Below are 15,646 nucleotides of genomic sequence, written 5' to 3'. Positions count from 1 at the left end.
AGCAAAAAAAGAGAGATATCCAAGGGGGGTGAAAAAAATGTATCACTGTAATCATTGATGAGGATCAGCAACCTGTGTAGAAGCCAACACTTCTCCTAATGAAGAGTGTTTTGAATAATTCAAGTGATCCCTCCCTCCCCCCCCCCCCGTTATATTTGTTTTTACTATTACTCACTTTGGATTCTTAATTTTGGCACATGAAAATGATAATTTATGACTGATTTGTGAACATGATAAAATGAAAAGGTTGGTGCAAGTGACGGGAGGATATACCTCATAATCAGTACATGTTATGACCTAGCCAACTGAGTAAAAAGATGAGTCAGACATATTTGTATCTATATAATCTTTATTCTGCTTGTTGAGCTTCAGTCCACCATGAGATTTTAGAGACCAAAGATGCACACAACCTGTTTGTTTATTTACATAAATACCTGCATCGAGAGTAGCAGTGGGATACAACACACAACGGATAGATCATTTTGCAGGAGGCTTATCTCCAGCCTCCAATTTCGGGGCATCCTTGGGCTCCCGGTACGCTGGGAAAGTCTCCCACGGGCTGTTAAGGTCAAACTTGCGGAACTCCTGGGCAAGCTCCACTGGCTCGGCTACCACACGCTTCACCTCGTCATCATAGCGCACCTACAAACACAACAGATGGAGGGAATGAGGTGAAGGAAGTGCATTTAAAAATACAGTTACGTAATATCCACATATATTTATTTTGGGTCATCTCAACAGCGCCAGTTGTTGCTTTTCAATTGGATCAGACAACCAGGCAATGCGATACTAACGCCATCTGCTGGTCAGCAGAGCTAAAATACAATAGTTACATACATACATACATATATATATATATATATAAATAACTAACAATAAACAAACAACTAACAGACATTTTGAGAACAAAATACCAATTTCACACTAGGGCTATGTCCACCCAGCCTGACCTAGTAGACAATGACAAAAAAAAAAAATGCAAAAAGGCTTCACACTATTCCTCTGATGATGTCTAAAAAGAGACTGGCCCTTCTTAGCAATGTTATACAGCTGTAATCCCAAACTCAGGTCCCAAATGGGGGCCTATGGCTCCACACTTAATCAACCCAGCTCCTCTGGAGGAAAACCATGTAAGGTGGTGTCCCTCGGATAGACGACTGAGTGTTTACAAAGTGACTGATGCAACAACAGGAAACTGTGCTTGCCCTTCTCTTTATTATGGTTATATTAGAACCTAAATAGCAAGCTCTCAATCACATACAAGTTTTTAAGTGGAGAAATCCTAAGGCGCATTAAAATTCCTTGAATTGCGAAAGTGAACGTTCGCGGCGACCATGTTTGTATAAACATATACATTTGAACAATTTTGTGTAAATATTTCATCTCAATGGTAACTCTCTGTCCAACTCCCAACATGTTCGTAGAGAACTACCTCTTCAACCTGTTTGCGAATGTTCACAACATTCACAAAAAACTCTAAGGCAAACAGAAAATTGTTTGCAAACGTTAGCGAACGTTCGCCTTTGAACGCACCTCTGTTCTTACTGGGGTAATGTGGGAGAAAGTTGAGCACGAGTGTTTAACTCATTGAGTGCCAAAAATGTAATATTACGTTTTTCCTTCCCATGCGTTGAGTGCCAAAAACTTAATATTACGTTTTTAGCTTTTTTTTTTTAAATTACGAAACTAGACACTCTAACACACCTTATATGTGATTTTGGGAACTTAAATATGGAATATATATGGAAATTAAATATATGATGATCGAATACTCATGAAAACGCACAATCTGGACATTTTATCATAACTTGGTTGCCGCTTTGGGTCGAATCAGTAACGCATGCATGTCAGCTCAAAACCAGGCCATTTTCGTGGGTCTATCACTAGGTGGCAGTCTCGCCAGGTCTCGCTAGGTTACTTCCCCTTCCTTTACAGGCAACACTTCATATTTCATGAAAGACGTTATATCTCCATTTCTAGAAAAAAAAAAAAACAGCGATTTTGATGAAAACTAGCCACTGTTTAGCTTGCGATTTCTCAGGAACAGAAGCGTGTAGAAATACACAGTTTGCACCCACTGAGAGCTTAAAGTCTCACCTTTCAAACGAGCCATTGTATGTGTTCATAGCTATAACACAGAATATGCTGTGGCTGTACAAAAATCATCAACAATGGTCTAGATTGCTGGCACTCTAGGACAAAGCTTCTGAAAACAGCTTGGCATTCAATGAGTTAATAGTGTCACCCATCCTCACCTCGACATATCCAGAGAGAGGGAAGTCCTTCCTGAAGGGATGTCCCTCAAATCCGTAATCTGTCAGGATTCGTCTTAGGTCTGGGTGATTGGCGAAGAAAACACCATACATATCCCACACCTGAAAAACAAGAACTTTTGTCAGTTACAAACAACACCCACTGTTAATTCTTTGACCTGTGTCGCAAACAAAAACAAATAGCCTTTGATAGTTACAAAAGGTTAGCTAAATATCTTAAATGGTTAATTTGCAGCTCACTATGGGACACACCGTCATGGGTTCCCCAAAAGCCATATTTCATTATGCCAGCCACCATTGGCTGGACGACTGACGTGTGAGACACAGAGGAGGTACTTCTTCCTCCCTTATAATCCACGGCGCAACGTCATTGCTTCAGTCTTCTTGCCCCAAGAGGCTTGCTTTCCTGTTACCTGTTCGTTCGTGCAAACATGTTCGTTCGTACTCATCGCTCGACTTATCGTGACTAAATTCAAGATGGCGTTGTACGGTAAAATTCCTTAAGGTACTGTCTGTATAAATCGTCTTGTAAATAAACTACCAGTGCTTTTTCAAAGTTCTCCATGTCTCGTTTTAAATGTCAAGGCCCTCGGAAGTCTACCAATGAAGTATGGAGCTACTTTGAGCCTCGTAAATGGTGTAAAACAGTGATTTATTTGCATGGCTAGGCCGATGCCCGAGGCACCGCAACGAAAAACTGTTGGTAGCATTGGCACTTGAATTTCCCCTGGGGATCAATAAAGTATCTATCTATTTATCTATCTGGCTAACTAGCACCAGATTTCTGAGTGCAGGGGACAAGCCAAGGTGAGCTATGAGACATACGTTCACACTCGGTATCATGTTTCAACACACTTTAGGTCAATATCACACCGGAATTCTCCTTTAATGATTGGTGCATTAAAACAGGGACAATAGCCTTCCAGTGCTCTGTGAACGTTATCCTTACCCTGGAAATCCAAAGTTCTCACGAGAGAACAATTTGAATTTGCAAGAAGTTAGGCCATTTTCATTACTCATAGCCAGACCCTAAATATTTCTACTTAAATAAAGTAATGTACAAAACACATTTTTTCATAGAAAGTTTTACATTTTGATTCCTGAGAGTCTTAACTTTCAAACGATGTATAGTATGACTATGGTGCTTCGTAAATATGGTGTATAGAATTGATGTATAGTACGAGGGGGAGGAGGGTAACCAGGCCCAGTACCAGGTCATTCGCGGGCTAACGGGTTAAGGACTTAGCTGAGACATTTGTTTTATTTGTTTATGCAACATATAAACAACAGGTGTATTTGTCTGTTTTTCACATATTCTATATACACCATGAAATTTAATTAGAAAATTACAGAAGATGCTATTAGCTGCTTCTTAAAAACATGCTTTAAAAAACTGACAAATTGTTGCATGCGGTCTGTATAAAGCAACTGATATTTTCTTAAAATAAACAGGTATTTCAGTGTACATCGGAGTCTAAATCGGAACATGTGTACTGACCTCCCTCTCGTACCAGTTTGCTGCCTTGTGAACAGACACACTGGAATCGACAGGGGTGAGCTCATCTGTATACGTCTTCACACGGATGCGCGAGTTGAAGCGAAGAGACAACATGTTGTAGACAATCTATTGAAGGACAAAGAAGAAGGCATGAATTTAACTAGTGAGTATAATCGGTAATTACACTTAAGAAAGTTACTTATATCTTTTAAAGCTTCAGGTGTTACACAGCCAACAAGGCAAGTATAATCTCAGAGCAAAGGAATATCAATGTAACAGAGGCTCAGTCAACATATAATAATGATAATCAATATAAAACTGATCCAGTCTAACACTGGGAAAAGTTAATGGCATGAAACAACAGTAATGCCAATCACAGTAGGTGTCTTTAAGCAAAGGCAAACAAAAAACAACAGAAATGGTAAGACTCAGCACCTCAAAGCGGTTAGGTCGTGTGGGGATGTCCACAGCCGTGAGGTCACTCATGTTCCGAAATTGTGCATTGGTGTGGTCACGCAGAAATGTCAGAACAGGAATTATTCCATCAGGATGAATCATGATCTCCAACTCATCATAGCAACTCACCTGAAATCACAAGTGTGCTCATAAGTATGATAAATACTGCACAATATCTTCACCAGACTTCAAGAGGAGACCCACAACGAACTTGCTCTGCATGGATATATCAATTTATTTTTCGGTGAAAGAAAAGGAAAATGGCAAAGGTCATACTTAGAGTATAGAACTCACTTGGACTTGCTGAACGTATTTTGGTAGTATCTCCGCCACGTACTCTCCAAAAGCAGACAACTGGTTGTGGGCGACGGCATCCTTAGGTCTGACAGTTGCTGTTTGAGAGTAAGTTAACGTTAATTATTCTGATGGACGTTGAAAAACACAACATGAATTCTTAACAACTAACAAAGCACACTAGGCTGGGGCAAACTTAAGAGTTTTAGGACTAAACATTGGATGAAGGCAACGTTTGTTACTTACGCTTGGTTTCAGTAGTTGTAGTTTCCGACCGCGTTTGGATAAGAGCGGCGTTCCGACTCACTACAACAAAGGTTACGTTAAAATAAGTATTTCTGAGGGATTTCTGCATTCATTCTGTTATTTACCATGCCACCAACAACCGCAACTAGACTACATACAAACACGCGTAACGTTAAATTCAGCACATGATAGCCAATAATAACTGCTAGCTCGCATTGATTACATTCAACTATACACACAATTGGTTGGCTAGCCAGTCAATTATTTACGTTACAATAGGTGAAGAAACTCATATATTGTGATGTTCTGTTGACAACGTTAGAAATAGTAAACACTGTGAACACACTAGGTCAGTGGAAACGGTTTAATTGCACAGCAAACGATGGCATTGGCTAGCGACTGCTAGCGTGCTAGTTTGATATGCTGAGAAGGTCAACTGTTTTGTGCGGCTTTCAACGATAAAATAAGTCGTTCGGTAAAAATGGGGTTGTCCTGCCACTTTAAAGATCCTTAATATGTTTGTGTTCTTCATGAACAAGGCAAGCTTGAAGGTTACTCACGATTTAAAGTCTTGTGGATCCCTCCACGGACAAATCTGACAAGGGAGGCCGCCATGTTGGGTAATGAATCGGCTGGTGAGAGTGACGTCACTGAATATAATGATTTTTCCAAAAACTGTTTTTTTAAATAAATTACGTGTTTTGTAAGTTTTCCTATTACTTTCTGATTCATTTAATCAACAAATTCGATTTACTGTACAAAAATCGAAACGTATATTCTGTTTTTGACCAATTAAACAATTATTGAAAAAGAGACTGATCGGATTTCACGTAAACTTTTAATACACTAGGTGGCAGCATAAGCTTTCAGATCGGCCCGGCACACGGCCTCGTAATTTTCAGGCATTTCATCAAACATACCATTGTAATGCATACAAGACATACGGCAATTACTTTGCTGTCATTGGCCAGCCATCTTTCAGCGAACTTTTCTGACATGAAACACAGGACATCAGTAGGCCTAATTAATTACGAATTAATAATTGATGAGCATGTAGCCTAGAACTAGCTTCAATAGCAAAATCATGATGGTTTATCCTTTACAGAAGGTTGCAGATCAGACCTTATCTGACACAAGATGGCATACAACCTTTTGTACAGGCTATGGTTATTTTCATACTGGACTATTGCAATACATAGGCCTACCTAGCCTGCCTGCTTCTGCAGTGAGACCATTCCAGTTCATTCAGAATGCTGCAGTAGGCCTATTCCCTAGCCCTAGTCTTTAATCAGCCAAAGAGGACACATGTAACTCCTGGCCACTCTGCATTGGGCTTCCTATAGCAGTCAGAATTCAATTCAAATCCCTCACTCTGGACACATACTGCTCCCTGCTATCTCAATGCCATGATCCAGCTCTCCCAGATAGCAAGGTGACATTGATATGATGTTGATTTTCCATCCAAAACATCATTTTGGTTGAGATTGAAATCTCAATGGTAAATAGACATTGAATCAGCATTACACTCCTGACAAAAACCCGACAGTGCATGAATATCGATAAGAGAGATATCGAAACAACATTGGTTTATAGTTTATGTTGCCATAATCGATAGAGCATCGATACATAGTTCACTAAAAGATATTGAAAAATCATGGATTTGTGGTTGACTGGGAAATCTTAACGTGGTGATTGAAAAGTAGTGGATTTAGAGTTGACCGCGCGACGACGTTTGAACTGTCCAGTTCATTTTCAGCAACAGTTCAGTCAGACCAATGGGGGTGTTCAGCTCTCTGTCAAGTTCACTCCTCCTTAATGGTAAGCAAGCATTTATTTATCAAACGATAATGTTTTATTGTAAAAGTGTACTACATTAAATTCGGTCATGTTTACAGTCTATGTACATCGTACTGTCAGATTTACAAACGGATTCAAATGCTAGGCTACCTAAATTTACTTGCTGTTGTCAAATTAATGTTTAGGCTAACTTACGTTATGGCAGTTCATCATAATGTTAGGTTAACGTTACTCGGCAGTCTGATTTATAATTAGGTCCTACCTTTGTTGTCAGTAAGTTACAGTTTATTATACTCATGATAATAAAATATGAAGTAGTGCTAGGCCTACGGTAGCGTTAGCTTCTAGGCTGTCAAAATTATAGGCTGAAGATGTGCTGCTGGTTTTACGTGGAGATTTAGCTAACATTTATGTAACTCCTGGTGATCATATTTTTTGTGAGTTTTTAATAGGCTAACTTTAGCAATACTGATATAAGTCAACTTTAAGTCATATCTGACTAGACTGCTATCATTAACCGTTCATTGGGCAGCAAAAGTGTTCGGACGAACAGAGCTGCCCGAATGGCTGGTGCTGCTAGCAAACACGGCATGTTCAATGAGCTCACCCAGCTTGCGAAACTGAATTATTCTAACACCATCTTCAGCCTGGCATTTTGACAGCAAACTCAACAAACATATAGAATATATATTCTATGATTATTCTAAAGTTTCAATTATAAGTAGCCTTCAGTTGAACATAGGCTATTTATCTAACACTGTCTATCTCTTTTTCTTCTGTTTCTGTTAGGTGCCACTTCACTCTGCTACTGGATGGTGGAGGGCTAACTGCGAACGGGTGGTCTATGAATGCTATACTGAATGGATGGCAGGGAAGCACAACACACGTGAATTTCTAAATGAAGAAGAGTTAATAAATGCACTTGATTTTCAAACTGATAAGTTGTCTGGTTATTTATGCACGATTGTGTAGCCTAAACCAGCCATACTAGGCCTAGTCAAATTTATCCTGGCTGTATATAAAGCAGGATGTGAATTTCCCAATATTTTTCCAGATTAAAAGTGGTTTACTGAGGTTTAATATCAATTGAAATACCATTGAAATCGCATTGATCTTTAGTTTGGTTGTAATTTCAACGTTGTTTCAATATTCATTTTAATTGAAATACCATTGAAATTCCGTTGATCTGTAGTTGGAATTTCAACATTGCTTCAATATTTATAGAGGGTGCAAAATGTTATAGGATCAATGTTTAAGTGCGACGTTGACTCAATGATTTTAACATTGACAAAATAATGTTGATTTAACATAGATTCAATGAGTAATTGCTATCCCCAATCGCCCACTGCAGTCTCTGATGAGCCTGAGTCTGTTGTATCGACCTGCCATAAACGCTATAGGTCAGATTTAAGACTATTTTCCTCAGTGGTTCCTCCTTAAAAAATGTTTACTGTTAATTTGAACTATTGTAAGTTTATATTCTGTAAGTTACTTTGGAAGAAAAACATCTGCTAAATGCAATAACCACCATAATGCTTTGAGGTAGCCTAAACATGCATTATTTAGTCAATTTGAATAAATATATGATTGCTACTAAGCTGACAACAATACTTATGACAAACCCTGTATTTCCTGTGAACCCAATAACTATTACTGCCAGTCCTACAGCTCCTGTTGCTAGAGCAACTATGCCAAAAAACACTGCACCCTCAACAGCACTTTCCAGTGTGTTTACGTCTCCACATCCAATTCGTTCAGTTCTCTCAAGATTTGGAATTGCAGCCACAATAGTCGTTACAGACCATAATAGTATTTTTCTAGATACCGATAAAGATATTGTCCCTAAAATAGCACCCCCAAATGCCCCTAACAAAGCACCTGCACCGCCTGGTCCATGGTACCTCATCTTTGCAGCTATTACAGCAGCTTCCACAGATAGCCCTGCTATGCTGCCCACTCCCAGGAGCAGACCTGCGGTGCCACACGGTCCAAGGCTGTCCAGGGCTGCTGGAACACCTTTCAGTGCCAATATGGTTGTGCTTACTGCACCGAGAGCCACTGTTTCAGCATCTTTAGTCTTTAAACCCAGCATGGAGTAGATGCCAATCACAGATCCCATTATGGTGGCACACAGTGGTCCAATATGTGCACACGATAACAATATTATTTTGGTGGCTTGCTGTGCTTGCTGTCTGTAGGACAGAAAAAACGCTGTAGCTCCAGTTGTAAAACCCGTGAACAAGGTCACCATGCAAAAACTGTACACAAAGAAATCCCCTGAATCTGGCATCTGACCAGGAACATGTCTCAACAGTTTTTGGGCTAACGTATGTACATTGGCGAGTTGGTTCTGAACCCACGGTGGCCCATGTCATTATTAGCATTAAAATATATGCACCTGGATGAACAAAGCTCAAAATAATCCCCAAAAATATGACAATGAACTGGATAATCAAGGACACTATTAGCTGTTTCATTAAAAGGACACATTCTTCAGGGGGATTTCTCAATGCTGGAGTGAGAGGCCACATTACAATGCAGCTGACTAGTATCACAACACTGTTTTCCCCACACCAGGAGAGATGCAGCAGCTGTCCCCAGCAGAGCTCCAGTTCCTGAGGCTCCCAGGGCCATCAACGGCCCCACGGAGATCATTGTCGAAGTGTTCAACCCTAGCATCTTCAAGAGACTATTTACTCCTGTGGCAAACTTGATGCCCACTGCAGCTGACCACAGCGCAATGCCCAGTGCCAAGCAGGTCATCAGCAGACCCACACCAAATGCACCGGTGTCCTCTGCCATGTGAATAACCTCTGGTAAGGTGGTGCTTTTGATAAACTTTGATAGTCTCCTGCCTCTATTGCTTGTGCTGTGGTGGCTGTGACAGCATAGCCTCCGACGGCTGCTGTGAGCACCACACAAAGGGGTGATTGTCTGCCTGTGGAGTAAAAAACGAAAGACAAAAAAATATAAAGGAACCAAATCATTTCACCTAAAGACGAATATAAAGTATGTGGAAGTATCGAGCAATAACCAGGTATAAAATCCTAAAACATATAATTTTAGGCAACTTACTTTTTTCCATTGGTAGCTGTGGTTTGTGCAGTCCAATAAACTTGGCCTACATTTGAAAAGAGATTGTATCTACATGACAACATTTACAGGTCATTCTTCAACTAGGTACTTTTTTGTGCGTATAGAAGTGTAGCCTTATGAGTAGAGGAACCTATGGTCTCTGTTGCTGTTGCTGCTCACTCTCTTGCACTCCCGCTACGTCACTAATTAGGGTTGAGGATGGGCATTGGTTAAGCCACCTGACATTATGAGAGCGGGCATATCTATGGCACCTGTGGTCCTTAAACTGGTAGCAATTCACCACCTCACAAGCTCAGTTCTGTGAGTAGCAGTGGTTCAGGTGCTGCGCTAAGTGTAACATGGAATCCAACAAAGCCATTTCCACCTATGCTTGAAAGGGTGTGGTCAATTTAATATTTCACATACCCTTAACCATATACCTAGAGATTGGCATGGGGTACTTTCCATACGATCATCTCTCAATGCAAATCAAACCAGCTATTAGGCTAACTGAAATAAAACTATGCCAATCTCTAGTTATGGTGAAGGGTATGTGATGATGTGGGGCTATATTAATTCCAAGGCCAAGGGAACTTCATCAGGATGCATAGTGTCCTCCTGGGTCCATGAAATAACTGGCCTTTAAAAAAACATCTGCCTGCCTCTATGGGAATTTAACATAGGGGTCTGTATACACCCTGTATTTTAAGGAAGAACATTTATTTCTTTACGATACATTATTCATTTACAAAGAAAATTGGTGTTTTAAAATTACATAGGCTACTGTACCATGTGCAGTCATTGAAAATAAGTTATTTTTTCATGTTCTTCACAAAAAATGAGCCAAGGCCAATGAGTCTGAGTTTGAAGAAATAATAAATAGGATAATTTTTCTTTTAGCAAACATTGAAAACGGGTCCCACAGCACCATGGGTTAAATTGAGTGTGACAAGGTGAAGTAAGCTTCCAACCATTCTTTCTTGACAGAGATGACAGCTACTGATAACATTAAACCTGTGAAGCCTCACTAAAGTCGATTTGGGTGAAATTGTCTTGAAGATAAGCTACCTGTAAGAAGAGTAAGTAGGCTATACTGTCCAATATCTCAATCATGAGGCCAGAGTGTTTATCAACAATAAGAAAAATAATGAATAAACTCAATATTTTACATGACAAGCTATCATGGTCCTTGCTCAATTCAATTCAATTCAATTCAATTCAATTCAATTCAGTTTATTGTCATTATGCAGAACAGAGCACAGTGAAATGGGCTGTATCAATCAAGGGAGCACGACTGCAGACTGCTCCCTCCTCTCCAGTGAGATCAGCTGTGGATGTCACCGTTTGATCCTTTTATTTTTCTTCCTTACATTTTCATCTCTTATTCAGAGCAGGAGGAGGGTTACAGTGAAATAAGGTGTGCCAACAGATACCCTGTGAGTGATGTGAGCCGAATGAAGGAAGGTTTGTTAATAATAGATGAGTTACGGGTTAATAACAAATGAATAGAAGACATTTCTTGGCTTTCAGATGACAGTTGAAGTCCAAGATGGAAAAAGACTATTCCAGTTCCATGCCTTTAGTTTTAAAAGGCAGTTGGGTATTACAATCTCTGCAATCACTCTGCTGATACAGAAGGTTGTATTCTGGATATAGGAGTATTGCTGTATATTGATTTAAATCTGTGTCATTCTGTTGATATGGGAGTGTTATGTCAATACTTACAACACTGTTCATGAGACATAGTGTTCACTGAATCACATTCTGTTATCCAAAGATTCTGTGATCCCATATTGTGATGTCTTTAACAATATCAGGAAAAATATTGTATAATGAGAGAGATGTCCAAATATGTCCAGAGCAGAGAAGCACATGTGCCTATAGGTGTGTGTGATTTGGGAGTTGTGATTAATGAGATGACATTGTCCTGGAGACTTCTAAATATATCCCCACACCTGTGTATGTTAATTAATGCCAGCGTGGCTGTGCTGCCTACCTCTCATTGCCACTGGGATGTGCAGCCTCAAATAAAATCATGCAGAGAGATCCCACAAAGGAGATAGCCTATGTTTTGTTTTGTGTGTTTAAAAACTTGAAATGTGTACCATAGTTAACTGTATATTTAAGACAATGCTTTTTAGAATAATTTTTGAAAATGTTTTTAATTACTTTCCAACTATCAAGGGTTCTTTAAAGTTTTTGTAGGTCATTGGAAGTGTCCAGATTAATTCAAAAGTTTAGTAAACTTGTTTATTCAACAAAGTTTCTAAGGAACTCATTTGTTGAAAATCCGAGAATAAGAAAATGAAGCTGTATCTGCATTTTTCTGAACTTTATAGCCATTATTCCATGTGGGTTGTTTTGCAACCTGTTTTTTTTTTAAACCAAAGACAGATTGCAATGTAATGAGGATGCAGATATAAATGAACACTCTTGATTAGATTGTCTGTTGTACAAACTCAAGACCAAATATTCAGAGCGCACTGAGAGAAATGTAACACTTCACATGTTCATACATAAATATTTAGTTCTTCATGCGAGATCACAAGATCACAAGGGAAAAAAATACAACAAACCAAAGGCTTTGATTTTGCACTCAATTCGGATGTTTTATTGAGGGAGTACATTTTGAATTGCTGTGTAGCAAAGCATTGCTATCAAATCAGATGAGATTAAAGTTCCAGAAATGTAAACATCTGGATATCTCCCTCAGTCTTCCTTCAGAACACCTGGCTGTTGTCCTGATCAGTGTTGGTAAACCTCTGTTTGGATGAGAAAAAAAGACATAGAATGGGTTTTAGAACACCCCATCAATAGTCTACTGCACAGTTAAGTAATACATGTCATTACCTAGGGTTAGGTTTAAACCTTCGATTCAATTTCAGTGCTGACTGAAAGCTACTCACAGCACTTGTACAGCCTGTTGAGCCTGTTGATGTCGTTCTGGCTCATCTGGGTGGCCTGGCCAATCGCAACGTTGCTGTTGGGAATGGGCACCATGGTGGGTTGGTTGTTCTTGGAGAAGGCGGTCCTGGAGGCAACAAGCATATGTTTCAGTCTACTATTCATGAATCAGTGTAAATTAGTTGTGAGAGTAGATCAGTATGCTTTGTGTTACTGACTTGTGGTACTGCATAACAGAGTTGTAGTCATAGGGAGTTCCCTGGTTCAGGGTGTTGACCTTGTTGAAGTTGTGCTTCATGTCTGTGTGATGGAAACAAACAGTTTTTACTTGTAAATGTTATCGCATATGATTGATTCTTTTCAAAGAGTTGTTGTCTGTTGAGCATGATAGCATGAGCATGATAATCATATACACTAAAATATCTAGAATCTTTGCTTAAAGGGTTCAAGTCTCATCATCCTACCATCGATGATGTTCTCCCAGACAACGCGGATGTGGTTGTCACGGTCGCTGCGGGTCTGCTCGTGGTTGAAACCCAGAGCATGGAGCAGCTCGTGCTGGACGGTGTTGTGGTACAGGCAGCCGGAGCGGCTCAGGGACACGGTCTGAGCGTTTCCAGTACGACCAATGTAAGAGTAGCATCTAGAGGGCAGAAGTCAACAACAACAGGGTCACACTCACAGATAAAGAGAGTCTTACAAACTTCAGAGCTTGCACGACAGTAAATGTAGGAGTAACGTGGGAAGGCAAAGATGAGGTTGCAAGACGAGGTTGAAGAAATTGACATTAAAATTAGCTGTTAATGATGAAAATACTCCTTTTAAGATGGGATTTCTATGTAGGGTTGCCACCCGTGCCTGACAAAAATCCTGGACATTTTGACCATCCAATCGACCTTTTTGTTTGTAAGCAATGGCGCCTTTCGCACATCTAACCCAAGATAAAAACCGTCATTCTAAGCGACAATTGTATAGCTAAAAGGAGTAAGAATGACAATTTCTAGTTATTTGTTTAGTTAATTGCTTTATTTAATAGCAGACCTTTAGTATTTTGTTATATTTTCAACAGTTTTTAGTTGTGGACACCTGGGGGCAGTATTGAGAAAAAAGGGGGAATACATAATTAGGTTCTGCTTTTTTGCTTATGTGGAATAAACTTTCCTTTCTCTGTCTCTCTTGTCCCACACACTCTCCGTCTCCACCTTACCATTTCTAATGAACCTCCACGGTGCGTGCCCCCACCACCACCACCCATGTTATGCTACGTCATTTTTGTAGAGCCAATAAGGCTGTGCATACGTTTATGGACGTAGGCACGCTTCAATTAAACTGAAATATACATTTTGCGCATCATGTACAAAAATCCAGGACATTCAGTGTCGAGGATTTTTATTTTTATTTTCCTGGACAGACCATGGAAATCCTGGACAATCAGGAAAATCCTGGACAGGTGGCAGCCCTATTTCTATGGAATATTCCGGTGTATAATATGTGGAGTAGTTATTTGTGGTTTATACCCATTGCGAGACTCAATGCTGAGGTAGTCCCTCTCGTTGCTGCGGAGCTTGAAGCGGATGCAGGACATGGAGGAGAAGGAGTCCAGACCACGCTGGATGATGGACAGCTCGCGGGAAGCTGAAAAAAATCAACAAAATATTTAATATTCACTAGCAAGACTGAATAGCCTTAATTCTGATGGAAAGGCTATTTAACAGTATTTAATTAATCTTAAACCAAAAGGGAAAATGCTGTAAGCTACCACACCGAGTATACCTAGCCAACAGGGAAGAGACAAAGAACTCACAGTAGTGGTTCTGAATGACGTAGGGCACGTAGACCTTGCCATCACTGTACTTTTGCCACATGCAGCCGCTGGAGGTGCAGGGGTCAGCGTTCCTTTCATCAGCAGAGTCGATGGCGATGTCTCCCATCAGCTCAGGCTCGTCAAAGTCAGGAGCTGTAGGAGGGAGACAGCAGCAGTGACCACTGTTGTTACAGACAATCAATATTGTCCAGCTGAAGATTAAAAATAGATCTTCAATACATGTTCACTGACGGTTATAAAAACACACTCTTTAAATCCTGAGGTCTGGCTCTCTGTGGCCTAATTGTTGGTGTTTAAAAGTAAGATAATGAGCTAAAGTTATATTGTTGTTCAAATTCAATGTAAACACTTTGAAATGGTGTCCCACCATTGTGTATTCTCTCCTCAAGCAATCTCCTAACACAATTATTTCTTCATTATATGTGAAGATGTTTACATTGTTGTTGTGAATGAATGTAATGTAAGCCATGCGGTAAGACAGCTGATGCGTGAACGTGTGTCTAACGGCAGACGTACTGCGGTCCCTGTTGGCTCTCTCCAGCAGCTCAGACACAGACAGCTCAGCATTGGTGTCTTCCACAATCTCATCTGGGTGGATGGGAACAGGGGAAATTATACATCACATCATGGAGCTTTACATATCACAAAAACTCTGAATTCATATGATGATTCTTACCAGTCTAAAGGAGATGAATGCAGGTGGACCATGTAAAAAGAGAAAGGAAATAGAATAATTAAAGCCTACATATCAGTCTTTTGCTTCATTTGATGTTCTAAAATGCATTTTGCTAATGTAAAATCTTGTGAAATCTTTGATCTCTTCTCAATAGTAAAATGATAATGTGTTTCCACGAAGCTATATGAGGAGATGAAAGATTGAATGTGTTATATGGTAAAACTGTAAGAAGTTCGTTTGCTTATTTCTCACCTCCACCTCCTCAGCCCAGGCAAAGGCAACCAGCAGCAGGGCCAGCAGACCCACGGTGAACTTGAACACGGCCATGACAATCAAACACCTGGGGGAAACACCACATGTTAGTTTAAAACATTATTATTACATAGTTTTACTATACAGAGTATTACTTGGGATGAATAATATGACCACAAAAAACAACAGAAAATTGCAAACAGGAATAACTTGAATATTTGAAATATTCCAGTTTCAAAATTGAACTACTAATGTTCTATTGACACATGCATATGACAGACACTGTAAGTAGAATGCACGTTACCCTGATGCTTCAGAAGTAGATGAGTGAACTGCAGCTGGCTAGGATC

General features: G+C 39.9%; 2 protein-coding genes across 3 annotated transcripts; both read right to left on the bottom strand.

Moving 5' to 3' along the window:
* Positions 1 to 331: 331 nt before the first annotated feature.
* On the bottom strand, positions 332 to 5,405 carry ndufs3 (NADH:ubiquinone oxidoreductase core subunit S3). The gene is made up of 7 exons (XM_048263114.1): positions 5,328 to 5,405; positions 4,768 to 4,827; positions 4,522 to 4,619; positions 4,207 to 4,356; positions 3,772 to 3,897; positions 2,256 to 2,375; positions 332 to 642 (listed from the first exon to the last, which is right to left on the bottom strand). The coding sequence occupies exons 1-7, from the start codon at positions 5,380 to 5,382 to the stop codon at positions 478 to 480; spliced, it is 774 nt and encodes a 257-aa protein (XP_048119071.1). The 5' UTR covers positions 5,383 to 5,405; the 3' UTR covers positions 332 to 477.
* Positions 5,406 to 12,222: 6,817 nt separating this feature from the next.
* Positions 12,223 to 15,606, bottom strand: LOC125306926 (high choriolytic enzyme 2-like). 2 transcript variants are annotated; one of them, XM_048262567.1, is made up of 10 exons: positions 15,601 to 15,606; positions 15,297 to 15,384; positions 15,045 to 15,048; positions 14,885 to 14,956; positions 14,348 to 14,500; positions 14,061 to 14,178; positions 13,008 to 13,186; positions 12,762 to 12,843; positions 12,546 to 12,670; positions 12,223 to 12,401 (listed from the first exon to the last, which is right to left on the bottom strand). In XM_048262567.1, coding segments are annotated over exons 2-10 (810 nt in total). In that variant the 5' UTR covers positions 15,372 to 15,384; positions 15,601 to 15,606; the 3' UTR covers positions 12,223 to 12,399. The 2 variants fall into 2 exon arrangements, with proteins under 2 accessions (XP_048118524.1, XP_048118523.1); XM_048262566.1 differs by lacking the exon at positions 12,223 to 12,401 and having other exon boundaries at positions 12,538 to 12,670.
* Positions 15,607 to 15,646: the final 40 nt, after the last annotated feature.

Source organism: Alosa alosa, chromosome 14 (genome assembly GCF_017589495.1).
Source record: "Alosa alosa isolate M-15738 ecotype Scorff River chromosome 14, AALO_Geno_1.1, whole genome shotgun sequence".
Classification (NCBI taxonomy): domain Eukaryota; kingdom Metazoa; phylum Chordata; class Actinopteri; order Clupeiformes; family Clupeidae; genus Alosa; species Alosa alosa.
The sequence above is the reverse complement of the archived record's forward strand: the minus strand, read 5'-3'. Positions and strand labels throughout refer to the sequence as shown.

Bases quoted from the DNA above. Each gene is read 5' to 3' on its own strand.
- ndufs3 (XM_048263114.1), bottom strand. From the start codon at position 5,382: ATGGCGGCCTCCCTTGTCAGATTTGTCCGTGGAGGGATCCACAAGACT. The intron at 4,828-5,327 runs GTGAGTAACCTT...CCTTTGTTGTAG, and splicing joins GATCCACAAGACTTTAAATC to TGAGTCGGAACGCCGCTCTT. The intron at 4,620-4,767 runs GTAAGTAACAAA...ACTCTCAAACAG, and splicing joins TACAACTACTGAAACCAAGC to CAACTGTCAGACCTAAGGAT.
- LOC125306926 (XM_048262566.1), bottom strand. From the start codon at position 15,371: ATGGCCGTGTTCAAGTTCACCGTGGGTCTGCTGGCCCTGCTGCTGGTT. The intron at 14,179-14,347 runs GTGAGTTCTTTG...GATTTTTTTCAG, and splicing joins CGTCATTCAGAACCACTACT to CTTCCCGCGAGCTGTCCATC. The intron at 12,671-12,761 runs GTCAGTAACACA...TGTTGCCTCCAG, and splicing joins TCTGTTATGCAGTACCACAA to GACCGCCTTCTCCAAGAACA.